The 16074-nt window shown below is 38.6% G+C and overlaps 1 protein-coding gene across 1 annotated transcript in view; it reads right to left on the reverse strand.

Moving 5' to 3' along the window:
* The window catches only part of ccdc18 (coiled-coil domain containing 18), a 37585-nt gene extending 21768 nt beyond the window's left edge, over positions 1 to 15817 (reverse strand). The window contains exons 1-11 of the mRNA XM_063885178.1: positions 15322 to 15817; positions 14090 to 14282; positions 11183 to 11344; positions 9892 to 9998; positions 8079 to 8207; positions 6863 to 6959; positions 6621 to 6742; positions 6199 to 6478; positions 5303 to 5390; positions 1036 to 1253; positions 165 to 275 (exon numbers count right to left, since the gene is read on the reverse strand). Of these exons, the coding sequence (XP_063741248.1) occupies positions 165 to 275; positions 1036 to 1253; positions 5303 to 5390; positions 6199 to 6478; positions 6621 to 6742; positions 6863 to 6959; positions 8079 to 8207; positions 9892 to 9998; positions 11183 to 11344; positions 14090 to 14282; positions 15322 to 15422 (1608 nt within the window). The 5' untranslated portion in view covers positions 15423 to 15817. The remainder of the gene's footprint in view (positions 1 to 164; positions 276 to 1035; positions 1254 to 5302; positions 5391 to 6198; positions 6479 to 6620; positions 6743 to 6862; positions 6960 to 8078; positions 8208 to 9891; positions 9999 to 11182; positions 11345 to 14089; positions 14283 to 15321) is intronic.
* Between the last annotated feature and the right edge of the window lie 257 nt (positions 15818 to 16074).

Here is a 16074-nt window from a genome sequence, read left to right on the forward strand (position 1 = left end):
TATTGCATACACGAGAAAGGAAGGCTTAAAAAAGTGTGTGTGTGTGTATGTGTATGTGTGTGTGTGTGTGTGTGTGTGTGTGTGTGTGTGTGTGTGTGTGTGTGTGTGTGTGTGTGTGTGTGTGTGTGTGTGTGTGCGCGTGCGTGCGTGTGTGTGTGTTGTACCAGTAGCTGAGTCTCCAGCTCAGTGTTGGTCAGGGCAGCCTGGCTGTAGGCAGCGGTTTTCTCCTGTAGCTGTTTCTCCAGCGCAGCCACACGTGCACTTTTTCTTTTCAGCTGAAGTATTTATTTTAAAATAAAAAACATGAGTATGAACCAATAATCAGCTCGATCGTTTATTTTATATAGAAAAGACTAAGTGCTCATTTTTCATGGCTTAGATGGCTTTTGTGAAATCTGTATCAATGCTCTGAGATAATTGTGACTGGAATTGGGAAATCAGGTTAGGTGCAACAGTTTGGAGACCCCCTTACCTTAAATCATTTTTTCCTTATATTTAGAGTCAGTCACATATCTGACCCTGACTATAGGGACTGCACTAAAGCTTTTTATGCTCTGCTGAGGGGGGTATCCAATCACTCAAATCTGAGATTCAAAACAACAGCAGGGAAACTTGATAGACATAAGATAAGTTAAGATATACTGATTATTGATCCCAAATTTGGACAAAGTATTGCACATAATTACAAATAAAGGAAGACAAGAAAATAAGCAATTATACAATTTAAACATCTCAAAATAGCAGATAAAACAGAACTAAAAGAGAGAAAATATGAAAGTTGACCGTGAAGATAATAATATATATCGGATAAATAAAACACTATTGAAGGACTGAATTACAGCTAACACAATATAGAAGTAGGATGTTATTTATTTCACAAATTTAACATTGTATAGCTTCCTATACCTACATATTGACAGGGAAATAGTGTTTTTGTATGCGGGAAACCCATGTGAAATAGAACACAGCCCTGGATACGGTAAAATATTACAAAGAAATGATGAAGAGGAAGACAGAGAGGATCCTAAACCTCACCTCCTTCTCTCTGTCGGTGGTCTGGCTGACTTTGTCCAACAGCTCTGTGTGGAGGCTCTGGTAGTGGCAGACTCTCTGGGCTATGGAGCTCTGCAGGGAGGAGACCTCCTCCTGGGATCTGCTCAGACGCTCCTGCAGCCGCTCCGCCAGGCTGCTCTGTCTGCTCCGCTCAGACTCCATCGCCTGCAGCACTCGCAGCAGCTGCTGGTAACCTTCACCTGCAAGGGGGGAGCGCGGGGTAAAGGAAGGACAGGAGTTACTCTATATTTATATCATATATTGAGGTCTAGTCATTTTTACACACATTTAACATATCACTTATTTAATTACCATGCAAAATTTAAATAGTTTTATTCTTTCGCCCAGAGGTACAGTGGGGCAAAAAAGTATTTAGTCAGCCACCAATTGTGCAAGTTCTCCCATTTAAAAAGATGAGAGAGGCCTGTAATTTTTATCATAGGTATACCTCAACTATGAGAGACAGAATGAGAAAAAAAAATCCAGGAAATCACATTGTCTGATTTTTAAAGAATTTATTTCAAATGATTGTGGAAAATAAGTATTTGGTCAATAACAAAAGTTCATCTCAATACTTTGTTATATACCCTTTGTTGGCAATGACAGAGGTCAAACGTTTTCTGTAAGTCTTCACAAGGTTTTCACACACTGTTGCTGGTATTTTGGCCCATTCCTCCATGCAGATCTCCTCTAAAGCAGTGATGTTTTGGGGCTGTCGCTGGGCAACACGGACTTTCAACTCCCTCCAAAGATTTTCTATAGGGTTGAGATCTGGAGACTGGCTAGGCCACTCCAGGACCTTGAAATGCTTCTTACGAAGCCACTCCTTCGTTGCCCTGGCGGTGTGTTTGGGATCATTGTCATGCTGAAAGACCCAGCCACGCTTCATCTTCAGTGCCCTTGCTGATGGAAGGAGGTTTTCACTCAAAATCTCACGATACATGGCCCCATTCATTCTTTCCTTTACACGGGTCAGTCGTCCTGGTCCCTTTGCAGAAAAACAGCCCCAAAGCATGATGTTTCCACCCCCATGCTTCACAGTAGGTATGGTGTTCTTTGGATGCAACTCTGCATTCTTTCTCCTCCAAACACGACAAGTTGAGTTTTTACCAAAAAGTTCTATTTTGGTTTCATTTGACCATATGACATTCTCCCAATCCTCTTCTGGATCATCCAAATGCCCTCTAGCAAACTTCAGACGGGCCTGGACATGTACTGGCTTAAGCAGGGGGACACGTCTGGAACTGCAGGATTTAAGTCCCTGGCGGCGTAGTGTGTTACTGATGGTAGCCTCTGTTACTTTGGTCCCAGGTCTCTGCAGGTCATTCACTAGGTCCCCCGGGTGGTTCTGGGATTTTTGCTCACCGTTCTTGTGATCATTTTGACCCCACGGGGTGAGATCTTGCGTGGAGCCCCAGATCGAGGGAGATTAGCAGTGGTCTTGTATGTCTTCCAGTTTCTAATAATTGCTCCCACAGTTGATTTCTTCACACCAAGCTGCTTACCTATTGCAGATTCAGTTTTCCCAGCCTGGTGCAGGTCTACAATTTAGTCTCTGGTCTCCTTTGACAGCTCTTTGGTCTTGGCCATAGTGGAGTTTGGAGTATGACTGTTTGAGGTTGTGGACAGGTGTCTTTTATACTGATAACGAGTTCAAAAAGGTGCCATTAATACAGGTAACGAGTGGAGGACAGAGGAGCCTCTTAAAGAAGAAGTTACAGGTCTGTGAGAGCCAGAAATCTTGCTTGTTTGTAGGTGACCAAATACTTATTTTACCGAGGAATTTACCAATTAATTCATTAAAAATCCTACAATGTGATTTCCTGGATTTTTTTTCTCATTCTGTCTCTCATAGTTGAAGTGTACCTATGATGAAAATTACAGGCCTCTCTCATCTTTTTAAATGGGAGAACTTGCACAATTGGTGGCTGACTAAATACTTTTTTGCCCCACTGTAACTAACTACATTTACTAAAGTACTGTAAAGTAACATTTTGAGATGCTTGTACATTACTTGAGTATTTCCAACTTTAAGTACATTTAGATGAGAGTACTTTCTACTTTCACTGGAGGAACATTTTGAATGCAGGACTTTTACTGTGACAGAGTATTTCTACACTCTGGTACTTTTACTTTACTCAAGTACAGTATCTGAGTACTTCTACTTTACTCAAGTACAGTATCTGAGTACTTCTACTTTTACTCAAGTACAGTATCTGAGTATTTCTACTTTTACTCAAGTACAAGATCTGAGTATTTCTACTTTTACTCAAGTACAAGATCTGAGTATTTCTACTTTTACTCAAGTACAAGATCTGAGTATTTCTACTTTTACTCAAGTACAAGATCTGAGTACTTCTACTTTTACTCAAGTACAGTATCTGAGTATTTCTACTTTTACTCAAGTACAGTATCTGAGTACTTCTACTTTTACTCAAGTACAAGATCTGAGTACTTCTACTTTACTCAAGTACAGTATCTGAGTACTTCTACTTTTACTCAAGTACAAGATCTGAGTACTTCTACTTTACTCAAGTACAGTATCTGAGTACTTCTACTTTTACTCAAGTACAGTATCTGAGTACTTCTACTTTACTCAAGTACAAGATCTGAGTACTTCTACTTTTACTCATGTACAGTATCTGAGTACTTCTACTTTTACTCAAGTACAAGATCTGAGTACTTCTACTTTTACTCAAGTACAAGATCTGAGTATTTCTACTTTTACTCAAGTACAAGATCTGAGTATTTCTACTTCTACTCAAGTACAAGATCTGAGTACTTCTACTTTACTCAAGTACAGTATCTGAGTACTTCTACTTTTACTCAAGTACAGTATCTGAGTACTTCTACTTTACTCAAGTACAAGATCTGAGTACTTCTACTTTTACTCATGTACAGTATCTGAGTACTTCTACTTTTACTCAAGTACAAGATCTGAGTACTTCTACTTTTACTCAAGTACAAGATCTGAGTATTTCTACTTCTACTCAAGTACAAGATCTGAGTATTTCTACTTTTACTCAAGTACAGTATCTGAGTACTACTACTTTACTCAAGTACAGTATCTGAGTACTTCTACTTTTACTCAAGTACAGTATCTGAGTATTTCTACTTTTACTCAAGTACAGTATCTGAGTACTTCTACTTTTACTCAAGTACAGTATCTGAGTACTTCTACTTTTACTCAAGTACAAGATCTGAGTATTTCTACTTTTACTCAAGTACAAGATCTGAGTACTTCTACTTTTACTCAAGTACAAGATCTGAGTACTTCTACTTTACTCAAGTACAGTATCTGAGTACTTCTACTTTTACTCAAGTACAGTATCTGAGTACTTCTACTTTACTCAAGTACAAGATCTGAGTACTTCTACTTTTACTCATGTACAGTATCTGAGTACTTCTACTTTTACTCAAGTACAAGATCTGAGTATTTCTACTTTTACTCAAGTACAAGATCTGAGTACTTCTACTTTTACTCAAGTACAGTATCTGAGTATTTCTACTTTTACTGAAGTACAGTACCTGAGTATTTCTACTTTTACTCAAGTACAAGATCTGAGTACTTCTACTTTACTCAAGTACAGTATCTGAGTACTTCTACTTTTACTCAAGTACAAGATCTGAGTACTTCTAATTTTACTCAAGTACAGTATCTGAGTACTTCTACTTTCACTCAAGTACAGTATCTGAGTACTTCTACTTTACTCAAGTACAGTATCTGAGCATTTCTACTTTTACTCAAGTACAGTATCTGAGTACTTCTACTTTTACTCAAGTACAGTATCTGAGTACTTCTACTTTCACTCAAGTACAGTATCTGAGTATTTCTACTTTTACTCAAGTACAAGATCTGAGTACTTCTACTTTACTCAAGTACAGTATCTGAGTACTTCTACTTTTACTCAAGTACAGTATCTGAGTACTTCTACTTTCACTCAAGTACAGTATCTGAGTACTTCTACTTTACTCAAGTACAGTATCTGAGTACTTCTACTTTTACTCAAGTACAAGATCTGAGTACTTATACTTTTACTCAAGTACAATATCTGAGTACTTCTCCCTCCTCTGGTTTTACCTCATGAACAAAGGGTATGCAGAATGAGCTCATCATTCTTACTCTATGAAAAGTGTTGTATATAGTATCATTAGAAGGACTTTGCAAGGGGAGGCAGAATCTTCAAAATGCCCCAAAAAGTTCACATCTCTGTCAATCGGCATGGATAACTCCGAGGTCTCAGCATACCTGGCTTTAGATTCAGTAGGTGTGCAGTTCCTGAATAGTCCACTGGGGGAAGCATGCAGGGCCTGACACACAGCGTCCCCACAGCACCCTGAAAAAAAAAGCAAAACAATATTAGACAATAGTTAAACATATGGATAAATATACAGGCTTGGGGAGTATGGATTACATGTAACAGGATTGTATTCCCTCGCAATAATATTAAAAAAAGCAGTTATCAGCTTACTGTTACATTTTTGTTTTTAAAAGGGGACTACTAGCAGGAGAACAATGTTCTAATGTGTTTTATAACATATAATAATATATTAGAGGTAGATTTACTGTCGGAATTATCTGTTTGCTTTACAGTAAGGCTACTTTCATTTTATTTTTTTAAATGCAGTAGGTGAACACCTGATTTACTCAACAAAAATACTGTGTTTACTTTTTAATTAATGCATTTATCAACTTTACTATTCTGCAGGCCTATCCTAAAATATACGAGGACATACTATTTATCCTAAATATCTTTGTTTATTCTTTTCTAAGGTGACATTGGTCTGTTCTCTCACATCCTACACTTAACAAAACACATCTAACTGATATGTGTTTTCCTTTTGTATTTATTTGCAATGTATTTGAAACTGAGGTAATCCAAAAGTAACGGAAAGTAATCAGGTTACAATACTTTTATATTGTCATACTCAGATTAGATTACTTCTTCTTTTTTTTATTGTAGCAGATTACATTTTTAAAGTACCCCTCCCGACCCGGTTAATATAACAACTACTTTTGGACATTCCCTGCTAAACCAAAACTATTAACTGCTGATGGAACCATGAGGTCACTGTTGCAGACTCCACAGAATCATGGGACATCACAAACATCAATGTGACTTGGTGTATAGTACTCCTCTGGACCTCTCGTAGATGCAGCACGTTCAGTGTGGCCTCCAGGCCGGCCAGCTCTGCCTGACTCTGCTGGGCCTCTCTCTGGCTCTGGGCCAGGCTCTGCTCCTGCCTCTGGGTCAGAGTTCGCAGGGTTTCCAGATCCTTTCGCAGAGAGGCCAGCTCCCTGAACTCAGCGCCCCGCTCCGTAAGCTGCCTTTCCAGCTGTAAGGCCTTTCGTCCGGCCTCCTCCAGCTGAGCCTGCAGGCCAGCAGCCGCAGACCTGGCCTGCCGCGCCTCCTCCGTCAGCTGGCTGCAGACAGACGGGGGGTCATCGGGGATAGAATGTGTTCAACAGCAATTCAAAGCTTTTCTTTCTCAAACATTTGACTGATAATGAGAAAAGCTCAGAAAGCCAACTATGTTTTTCTGTTTCTACAAACAAGGTTACGTACCAGATTGTCTGACCCTGTTCGACCTTTACCCTCTCCAGCAGAGTGCACTTCACCTCCAGCTCCTCTTTCTCTCTGTCACACTCAGTAAGACTCTCTTTCAGTTTGCTCTCACTCTCCATCACCTTCAAAATACAAAGAAGGAAAGGCATGTTTGGCATCAATGTGAAACCTCAAATCTAAAAGTACCTAAAATATATAAACTGTTCTTTAGTAATGGAATCATTCCCATAAATCAAAGTTACCCTCTGAAGTTTAACGGAAACAGTAGCCTTATACTCTTTGAAGGCTTCTTGGAGTTTCTCTGCATTTTGAAGTGCTTGGTTCCTTTGTTGCTCAGCCCTGTAAGGGAGAAAGTAGAACATAAGTAACAAATAAGAACTCCAACAATAACTGTTACATCTCGTTACATTTCATTTAGCCGACGCTTTTATCCAGAGCCACTTAACAAGAAAGTGCAGATATATTTGCTTCAATAAGCCAAACCTGTGTCAGTGCTGCTGCATTAGTTGAACTCTTATGTGTTTTTTTTATTTATGTTTTTATTAAAATGGACCAAGTTGTGTTTTGCAAGGACAGTGATAGTATTTATGCCACTTAAATGGACATAAACCAGGGGCCTTTTGCCGGTTAAGTGGTTGATTCTAGTAATAATGGCTGGCTCAACCACTCTAACTGGACCTCAGAATCAAAAGTTAAAATAACTTAAAAAGTAAAAATTGGATTGGACCCTTAAATATTTTTACATCTGTTTATTAAACGTTCTAAAGAAAATATACAAAAAAATCCCTTTGCATTCAAGATGTTTTAATTCTCTAGTACAGGGATGTCCAAACTATGGCCCGGGGGCCAACTGTGGCCCGTTGTCCCTTTTTTATTGGCCTACGAAAAATCAAAAAGTAGGCTTTTCTTATATTGTACTTCTTATAATGTTATATTCATCTGTTTATATGGCCACTGTTCAAATCAATTCAGTCGATTAAAGTTGAAACAATGTTCTAACAAATCTTGGTTGATAAAAAAAAAAGCCCAGTAACTTATTTGTATTACAAGCTTGAAATATACCCTTTATATTCCCCTTATTATTAGCAATCTGAGGCTCCTGTTTTAAGGAATAAGCTAACAATTTATGTAACAAAATAAAGATGAAAAGATGTGATGTAGGCTGTTTGTTTGATCAAAGCATATTCAATTATTAAGTATAATTTAGCTACATTTGATTGATTTTGCTAACTTATAACTTAACTTATGAGGCTGATATACCTCACCTCTGGCTAGAGGCCCAAACCTCTGTATGTGGCCCTCAGTGAAAAAAGTTTGGACACCCCTGCTCTAGTAATTTTGTCCTTCAGGACAGTAAAGACAACTTGAGATCCCAGTACGTCCCTATATACATTTGAAGTTTGTAGTGTTTCCAAAAATGCTAGAATCTGCACTTTCAGACCAAGTTAAAAGCATCACCGTCTGCACAGAGAGGTCTTGGTGTCCAGCTCTTCTCTGAGTGCGCTCACGTCCTCCGTGAGACTCGCCACCAAAATGTCACTGTGAGCGGCTGCCTCCTGACCGCAGTCTGCCCTCAGCTCTGCTGCCCTGGAAACATCAGGACAGGGGATTAATGCTAGGCTCAATAAGAGGTTAGGGGAACAGTTTAAAAATACTGTAAAAGGTCAAAGGGAAGTCATTAAAAGTGACACCTAGCATGCTTGATTAGAATATTTATAGGAATATATCAAGGGTATATGTGGACAATTCTAGTGTTATGAATGACTAACTGTTCCCCATATAGCACATTACATGACCTTAAATGCACCATATGTACATTTTCTTTTTAACAATAACAAGCACAGAGTTTGGCAGCAGTTAGCATTGTTATTACATTCTCCAGGCTGCTTCATTTTGTATTGTTCAGGAGGTTTTACTGGGAATGATGCACCTCCTCAGTAACACAAACTGATCCGAGCCGTATTCATGACGCTTTCTAGCAAAGAGAGATGATTATTTGATTACGAAATTCAAGGAAAGAAAGTTTTATGACATTTCTGAAAATATTCACTTATAGTTAAGACTAGTTCCTCGAAAAGATAACAGTTATCCAGAGAGCATCTTAGCCCTACTGGGGGATGATTCTTAGGTGAACAATTGTGAGGAGCAGGGGGAAAATAGCAAAAAACTAAGAAGTAGGAGACGTATTCTCTATTTAAACACTTTTGTATTAAAGTTTATGGTCTAGCTCTCACATCTACCACCGAACGCAACGACTGTTTAACGCAAGAGTCTGAGAGACCACAACAATATTGGACTTGGCGAGCAGAACATACAACTGGTTTACAAATTAACCTGCCAACCAATAATGCTACTTATACATGTCATGTCAATTATTAGATGCTTTTACATACACACAATACTGTGGACAATCACTATAGGAGATATTTAGGGTGAAGTGTCTTGCCCAGGGTCACAACAACATGCTGACTGCAGTGGGGATAGAACCAGTGCCCTCCTGATCCAAAGATCAGCACACTAAACCACTTTATTACACGGCTTAATACTCAATTCTTATTGGTCAATTCAGAACATGTGACACATTGTTAATCCAGCAGTACAGACCACTCTCAAGGACTATATTGACCTTTGCTAAGGAGGATCAAGAGAGAGAAATGAAAAGGGGTTCAAAGTTGGAGCGCTGGACGTCAGATAAATCACCAGAAGAAGACAGACAGGAAGTGAACACCAACAGGAACACGGTCTGGGCTCTGCAGGGTTTAAGGACTTGTTATTGGACCAGAAACTGGAATCCTTCCACAAATTTGTTTGGCTAACTTAGAACTTTTCATTTTTTCGGGTGATTATGTCCTGAGATCTCTGATCACTAAAACTATTAACCAGGATAAAACATATAAAAAACAAGATCAAAAAGTGTGTTGTTAAAAATGATGTTAACCTGGATAAAAAGTGCATTTATGAGAGGTTCTGACAGTAAACAACACACATGCGCAAAAAGGATAGGTTTCTAACAGTCAACCAATTGAAACGCACCATCACATTGGTTAAAATGACAGATCTAATTAGGTTTGAAAATGTGTAATAATTGAAGTACTTAATTAAACAAAAATCTTATTTAAGTCTAATCTTTTTCAGACATTTTGATGCAGAAAGGTAACATATTATAGTTTTAACACCAAGTTAGTGTCAAGTGTGTAGAAATGTGCATGCAATTGTCACATTACAGTTACATAACCAGAGAGAGTAATCTGTGTAGAGGTGGGGGGGTTACTTTAGTTCTGCAGCTTGAGTCTCCAGCTCTGCTTGAAGCTGACGAATCTGCTCACTCAGGACTGTCACACTGCTTTTAACCCCCAGCCTGGGGCCTCTGAGGCGGCCCTAAAAAACAACAACACACAGGGTATTTATTTAAAACAGTTCATCACACATCTTCAACAGAGGCTATGTTCTCATCGTTGTGGCTTGACTTTTAATTTGAAGAATCAATGGAGCAATGTATTTCGCCAATGTCCCAACCAAATATTGAAAATACTTTACTTTTATAAATAAAATGCAACTCAAATAACTACTTTATAATCCACAAAGTTTAAAAATCTCTCATTTCGTCTCCCCTTAGAAAAATGTACCTATGTCATAAAGGGAAAGCCAGATGCGTTCCATAAAATATGGGGAGAATTCTTACAGTTTCTGGAAGGAGACTAATTGACCTCTATAATGATTGGACGGGATGTGACTTCTTGTCTACCAGCTTTGTAACTTGTAATGTTTGAATATATGTCAATAATTATCACATGTCCACTTACATTACTGTTAATCAGCTATGTTGTTTTGAGGTTTTTCTGTGGAATTATTGTTCACGGTCTACATCTGTATGTGTTTACGTGTTGTTGTTTTTTTCTTGTAACTTTGATGTATTTTCTTTTATTACGTTTTTATTTCTTCTCCTCGTTCTGTATTTTTCTGAAAAAATCAAATACCAATACAAATATTTGTCCAAAAACTACAATAATTTTGAATAATTGACTAAAGTATAACGATTCCAATGTTTTGTTTATTTATTTTAGTTGTAGTAATTTGGTATATTACAATGTATTCTAACACATTTCTTTATGAATTATATTGCCTATCATTTATATATTTATATACATACAGCTCCGGAAAAAATTAAGAGACCACTTCAGCATTACCAGTTTCTCCAGCTTTACTATTTATAGGCAAGTCTTTGAGTCAAAAAATGTTTGTATTTTTTGTATTCTATAAACTACTGACAACATTTCTCTGTGTTGGAGTTCATCAGACACTGGAATGGCTGCCAAACATGTAGAGATAAGATTTAAGAAACATTTGGAGTGGTCTCTTCATTTTTTCCGGAGCTGTATGTTTGGACCCATCCTTCTATCTGTCCTATATTGAATATTGCCTTTGAGTAAGAGATATTGTAAAAGGTGGAAATAGAGTGATTTAATGTGACATTTAACATCCATCCATTTATCTACATGCTAAAAGCACAAGATATACAGTTAGAAGATTACAGCTCTATTATTCAGGGCTAATCACCATACCTGAGGCCTGGAGGAGGAGGAGGAGAGGTCATACTGCATGGCATCAAGGTCGCTGATGAGCTGCATTTGTTCATCATGCACGCTCAGACAGGCGTTTTCCTGACGCACACCCCCCCCATTCATCCTCGTAGAAAAAGACTCCATCTCTATTGAGCTGGCAGACTGAGGAGGAAGGAGGAACACACAAGTGGATGAGAGGTGTATTTGAAGTGAGGGGTGTATACTTCTGTTGATGTATCATGCATCATTTTCCAAGTGTCTCTCGGTAATGTAGAATTAGTCCTTCATTGTTTTCTCCTGCAACTCTATTGGACGTTGTTGGTTCAAACTAAGTAGACTTAAGGAAATCAAAGTCGATTGGTGTGAATGACCATCATCAACATGAGTGTATTCATGAAAACACACTTAAAGATTTACAGTTTGATTAGAAAAACACTGGCATTACTCAAACTGGACAACCTTGTGTGGTAGCGACCCGTCAAATCACAAGGTAGCCACGCCCTTAAGCATTATCGCTGATATATTGTGTATTTTACTGTAAATGACACCCTAAATTCACAAAACAAACATTATGCTGTATTAAGAAAAAATGAATCTAACTTGAGACCAGAATTTATTCACAAAAGTGTTCACAGAGTTTTTGAATCAAGAGAGAGGTAGGGATATTTTGTCATAGACTTCTATACAATCTGACTTCTTTTTTTGCAAACAGGTAGTACTGTAGCCCCTCTGCTGGCTTTTTAAAGAATGCAGGTTTAAGGTGCTTATGCATTGGCTTCACATTTCATCCTCTGAGGTCACTGCTTGGTTTTAAGTCATCAGATTCGAGTCCAAGTCATGTGACTTGAGTCCACACCTCTTACATTACCTTAAGTAAATACACTCCGCAAAACAAAAGAGGAGAAGTTTAATCATGGCCCCTGGTATACCACCACACATATAACAACAATGAATATAACACCTCTGTTGTGCAAAATCACGTATGAGCATATACTGCTTTATAATTATTATGATTAATGGTTGCTATCTCTTAGTTAGACACAGCTACTGTAGGAAACTCTGTATATATACAGTGGGGCAAAAAAGTATTTAGTCAGCCACCAATTGTGCAAGTTCTCCCATTTAAAAAGATGAGAGAGGCCTGTAATTTTCATCATAGGTACACTTCAACTATGAGAGACAAAATGAGAAAAGAAAATCCAGGAAATCACATTGTAGGATTTTTAATGAATTCATTGGTAAATTCCTCGGTAAAATAAGTATTTGGTCACCTACAAACAAGCAAGATTTCTGGCTCTCACAGACCTGTAACTTCTTCTTTAAGAGGCTCCTCTGTCCTCCACTCGTTACCTGTATTAATGGCACCTTTTTGAACTCGTTATCAGTATAAAAGACACCTGTCCACAACCTCAAACAGTCATACTCCAAACTCCACTATGGCCAAGACCAAAGAGCTGTCAAAGGAGACCAGAGACAAAATTGTAGACCTGCACCAGGCTGGGAAACTGAATCTGCAATAGGTAAGCAGCTTGGTGTGAAGAAATCAACTGTGGGAGCAATTATTAGAAAATGGAAGACATACAAGACCACTGCTAATCTCCCTCCATCTGGGGCTCCACGCAAGATCTCACCCCGTGGGGTCAAAATGATCACAAGAACGGTGAGCAAAAATCCCAGAACCACACGGGGGGGCCTAGTGAATGACCTGCAGAGAGCTGGGACCAAAGTAACAGAGGCTACCATCAGTAACACACTACGCCGCCAGGGACTTAAATCCTGCAGTTCCAGACGTGTCCCCCTGCTTAAGCCAGTACATGTCCAGGCCCGTCTGAAGTTTGCTAGAGGGCATTTGGATGATCCAGAAGAGGATTGGGAGAATGTCATATGGTCAGATGAAACCAAAATAGAACTTTTTGGTAAAAACTCAACTCGTGGTGTTTGGAGGAGAAAGAATGCAGAGTTGCATCCAAAGAACACCATACCTACTGTGAAGCATGGGGGTGGAAACATCATGCTTTGGGGCTGTTTTTCAGCAAAGGGACCAGGACGACTGATCCGTGGAAAGGAAAGAATGAATGGGGCCATGTATCGTGAGATTTTGAGTGAAAACCTCCTTCCATCAGCAAGGGCCACTGAAGATGAAGCGTGGCTGGGTCTTTCAGCATGACAATGATCCCAAACACACCGCCAGGGCAACGAAGGAGAGGCTTCGTAAGAAGCATTTCAAGGTCCTGGAGTGGCCTAGCCAGTCTCCAGATCTCAACCCCATAGAAAATCTTTGGAGGGAGTTGAAAGTCCGTGTTGCCCAGCGACAGCCCCAAAACATCACTGCTTTAGAGGAGATCTGCATGGAGGAATGGGCCAAAATACCAGCAACAGTGTGTGGAAACCTTGTGAAGACTTACAGAAACGTTTGACCTCTGTCATTGCCAACAAAGGGTATATAACAAAGTATTGAGATTAACTTTTGTTATTGACCAAATACTTATTTTCCACAATCATTTGAAAATAAATTCTTTAAAAATCAGACAATGTGATTTCTGGAGTTTTTTTTCTCATTTGTCTCTCATAGTTGAGTATATATATATATATATATATATATATATATATATATATATATATATATATAAAAATAACTGAGCAATATGTACGTTTACTTTCACTAGTGTTATCTGGCTGCTATCACACTACTACTGCATGCTACACTTATTTTATCCCTTTAAAAATACTGTAATTGTACTTCATTTTGATGGAGGAGCATCAGGTGTCTGCAGGTCGGTTCAATTATCAAAAATTATTCGTTTTTTACGCTTGCACTCATACAGTATGTCAGAAGAGACCGTGTTATACACAATTTACAGCATATCTTGATCTTATTCTTTAACTCACAAACATATTGTTTCTCACTTGAGAGTGTGGGGAAGGTGGGCTGAGACTGCCAGCAGCAGCACTTCTCTCAGCCGTCCCACTGACAGGACTCTCCTGGTAAACACAGCCCGACTGGGATGGAGGAGCATCAGGTGTCTGCAAGTCGGTTAAGGTTAGGCGCTCAGGACCCTTCTGCTCACACTCACATCTGTGGTCATGTCCTCCTGGCTGACTGTAGGGGAGGTACATGAAAAAAGGAGTCAAGAGGGGAGGAAAAGGAGTCAAACAAATCATCAGAACTACGCAAATTGATTTTTCTATCAGGCTCAAACAATAACTGACTATGCAACGCTTAGTGATAGGGGTTGGACAACGTACCCTCACAATATGTTATTTGTTGCACATTTCCATTATCTGTATAATCCTGAATATCCTCATATGAGTGACTTAAAAATGCAGTCTAGCTAGCAGATATGGTAGGGAAGTGAAAATTAAAGCCTGATTTCAAAATAACAGGAATTAATTAGAGGAACCTTAAGGTGACCTCATTTAAGATTATGGGTCCTATTTCTGATGTAATATAAATGTTCATTTCTTGACAAAATGTAAGGTACAGTTTTAGAGTAATTTTAAGAGTGTCAAGCTTATTTTGCATGATTATCAGAATGATATTGTAATTTTTTGGGCCAGGGTAATTTAAACATGTCTACTTTCTCATTCACTTATCAGACTACCGCCCTTAAAAAAGGTTAGAGCAAGGGCACGGCGATAATTCAATTTATATTGAATATGTTTAATTGTAATTTTACTCTCAACTGTTAATTTTGCATTTAAGTTCTAAATTAAATGAGAGGATGCTGTAAAATATCCAAAATGAACACAGGAGTATAAAACAGGATTCATCTTAAGGTCATTTACTAATTAAGCTGAAAAAATGAAATATTGCGAAATGCATCGTATTGTAAATATTAAATGAACAATATCAGGATAGATGATTGTGGCAAGATTTTTGTTTTTCCTCCCGTTTTATTTGGTATGGTAAGGTGATTCTGCTTTATTTGTGCTATAGAACAGAAATCTGTTGTAACCCATTAACTGAGTATCACGTTTATTGTTAGTTTGAATCTTTTCTTGTAGAATAATATAATGAAAGAAAACTCTTTGTAATATCCTTTACTGGTGGCTGTGGGTTCACTCAGTAGTATAAGTGCTGTTGTAGATATTAGGAGAAGGTTCACTGTGTCTGTGTTTTCATGCAGTTTGATGCTCACCTCAGTTTGTGAGCCACACTGTGCAGACTGAGCTCTGTCGGTCTAAGCAGACTCCTCAGACTGACCACATCTCTGGTTAAACTCCTCTCGTTCTCAAACATTAGAGTGATGATGAGTACATGGTTACTCCAGCTACTCAACAACTTGTCGACTTGATGAGGTTGGCTTTAAGTTGCAACATTTACAACGTGTGTGAATGTTTGGAAAAGTAAAGAACACTCACAACTAAGTTAGCTCTTCAACATGTCGTTAAGTGTCTAGTTAGCATGGCAAACTAGCAACTAGCTTAGCTACGCTCGGTAAATGTAAACAAAGATGCCCCACAGGTGGATGGCTAATTCGCATTTTCGTTATAAAGTCTATGAACTACCAAACAACCTCACTGAAAACATTTAAGTTCGGAATGTAAGAGTAAATGTTTCCTGTCACTGTAAACGCTTACAATATTTGTAATTGAAAATTCTAGTTCAACTCTTTACGGGATACCCATGTAGAAGGTAATGTAGCCGGAACAATTTGTATTTGTAGTCCCCGCCCACACTTTAAGAACACGTTTTGTGATTGGATGAACAGTAGCTATGTAAGCAGTGATTGGTCGAGAAGGTTGATAATTACAGTGGCCGCGAACACTGGCGCCCTAACTGAACTGTCACTTTACAACGGTAGTTTTGGCCCTAGAGTTAAAGCTTAATATACCGTAAAATTCAGAAAAACACGGACACTATTCAGAACAGATATTTGAATAATAAAAAA

The sequence above is a fragment of the Eleginops maclovinus genome, chromosome 6, assembly GCF_036324505.1.
Source record: "Eleginops maclovinus isolate JMC-PN-2008 ecotype Puerto Natales chromosome 6, JC_Emac_rtc_rv5, whole genome shotgun sequence".
NCBI classification, from domain to species: Eukaryota; Metazoa; Chordata; class Actinopteri; order Perciformes; family Eleginopidae; genus Eleginops; species Eleginops maclovinus.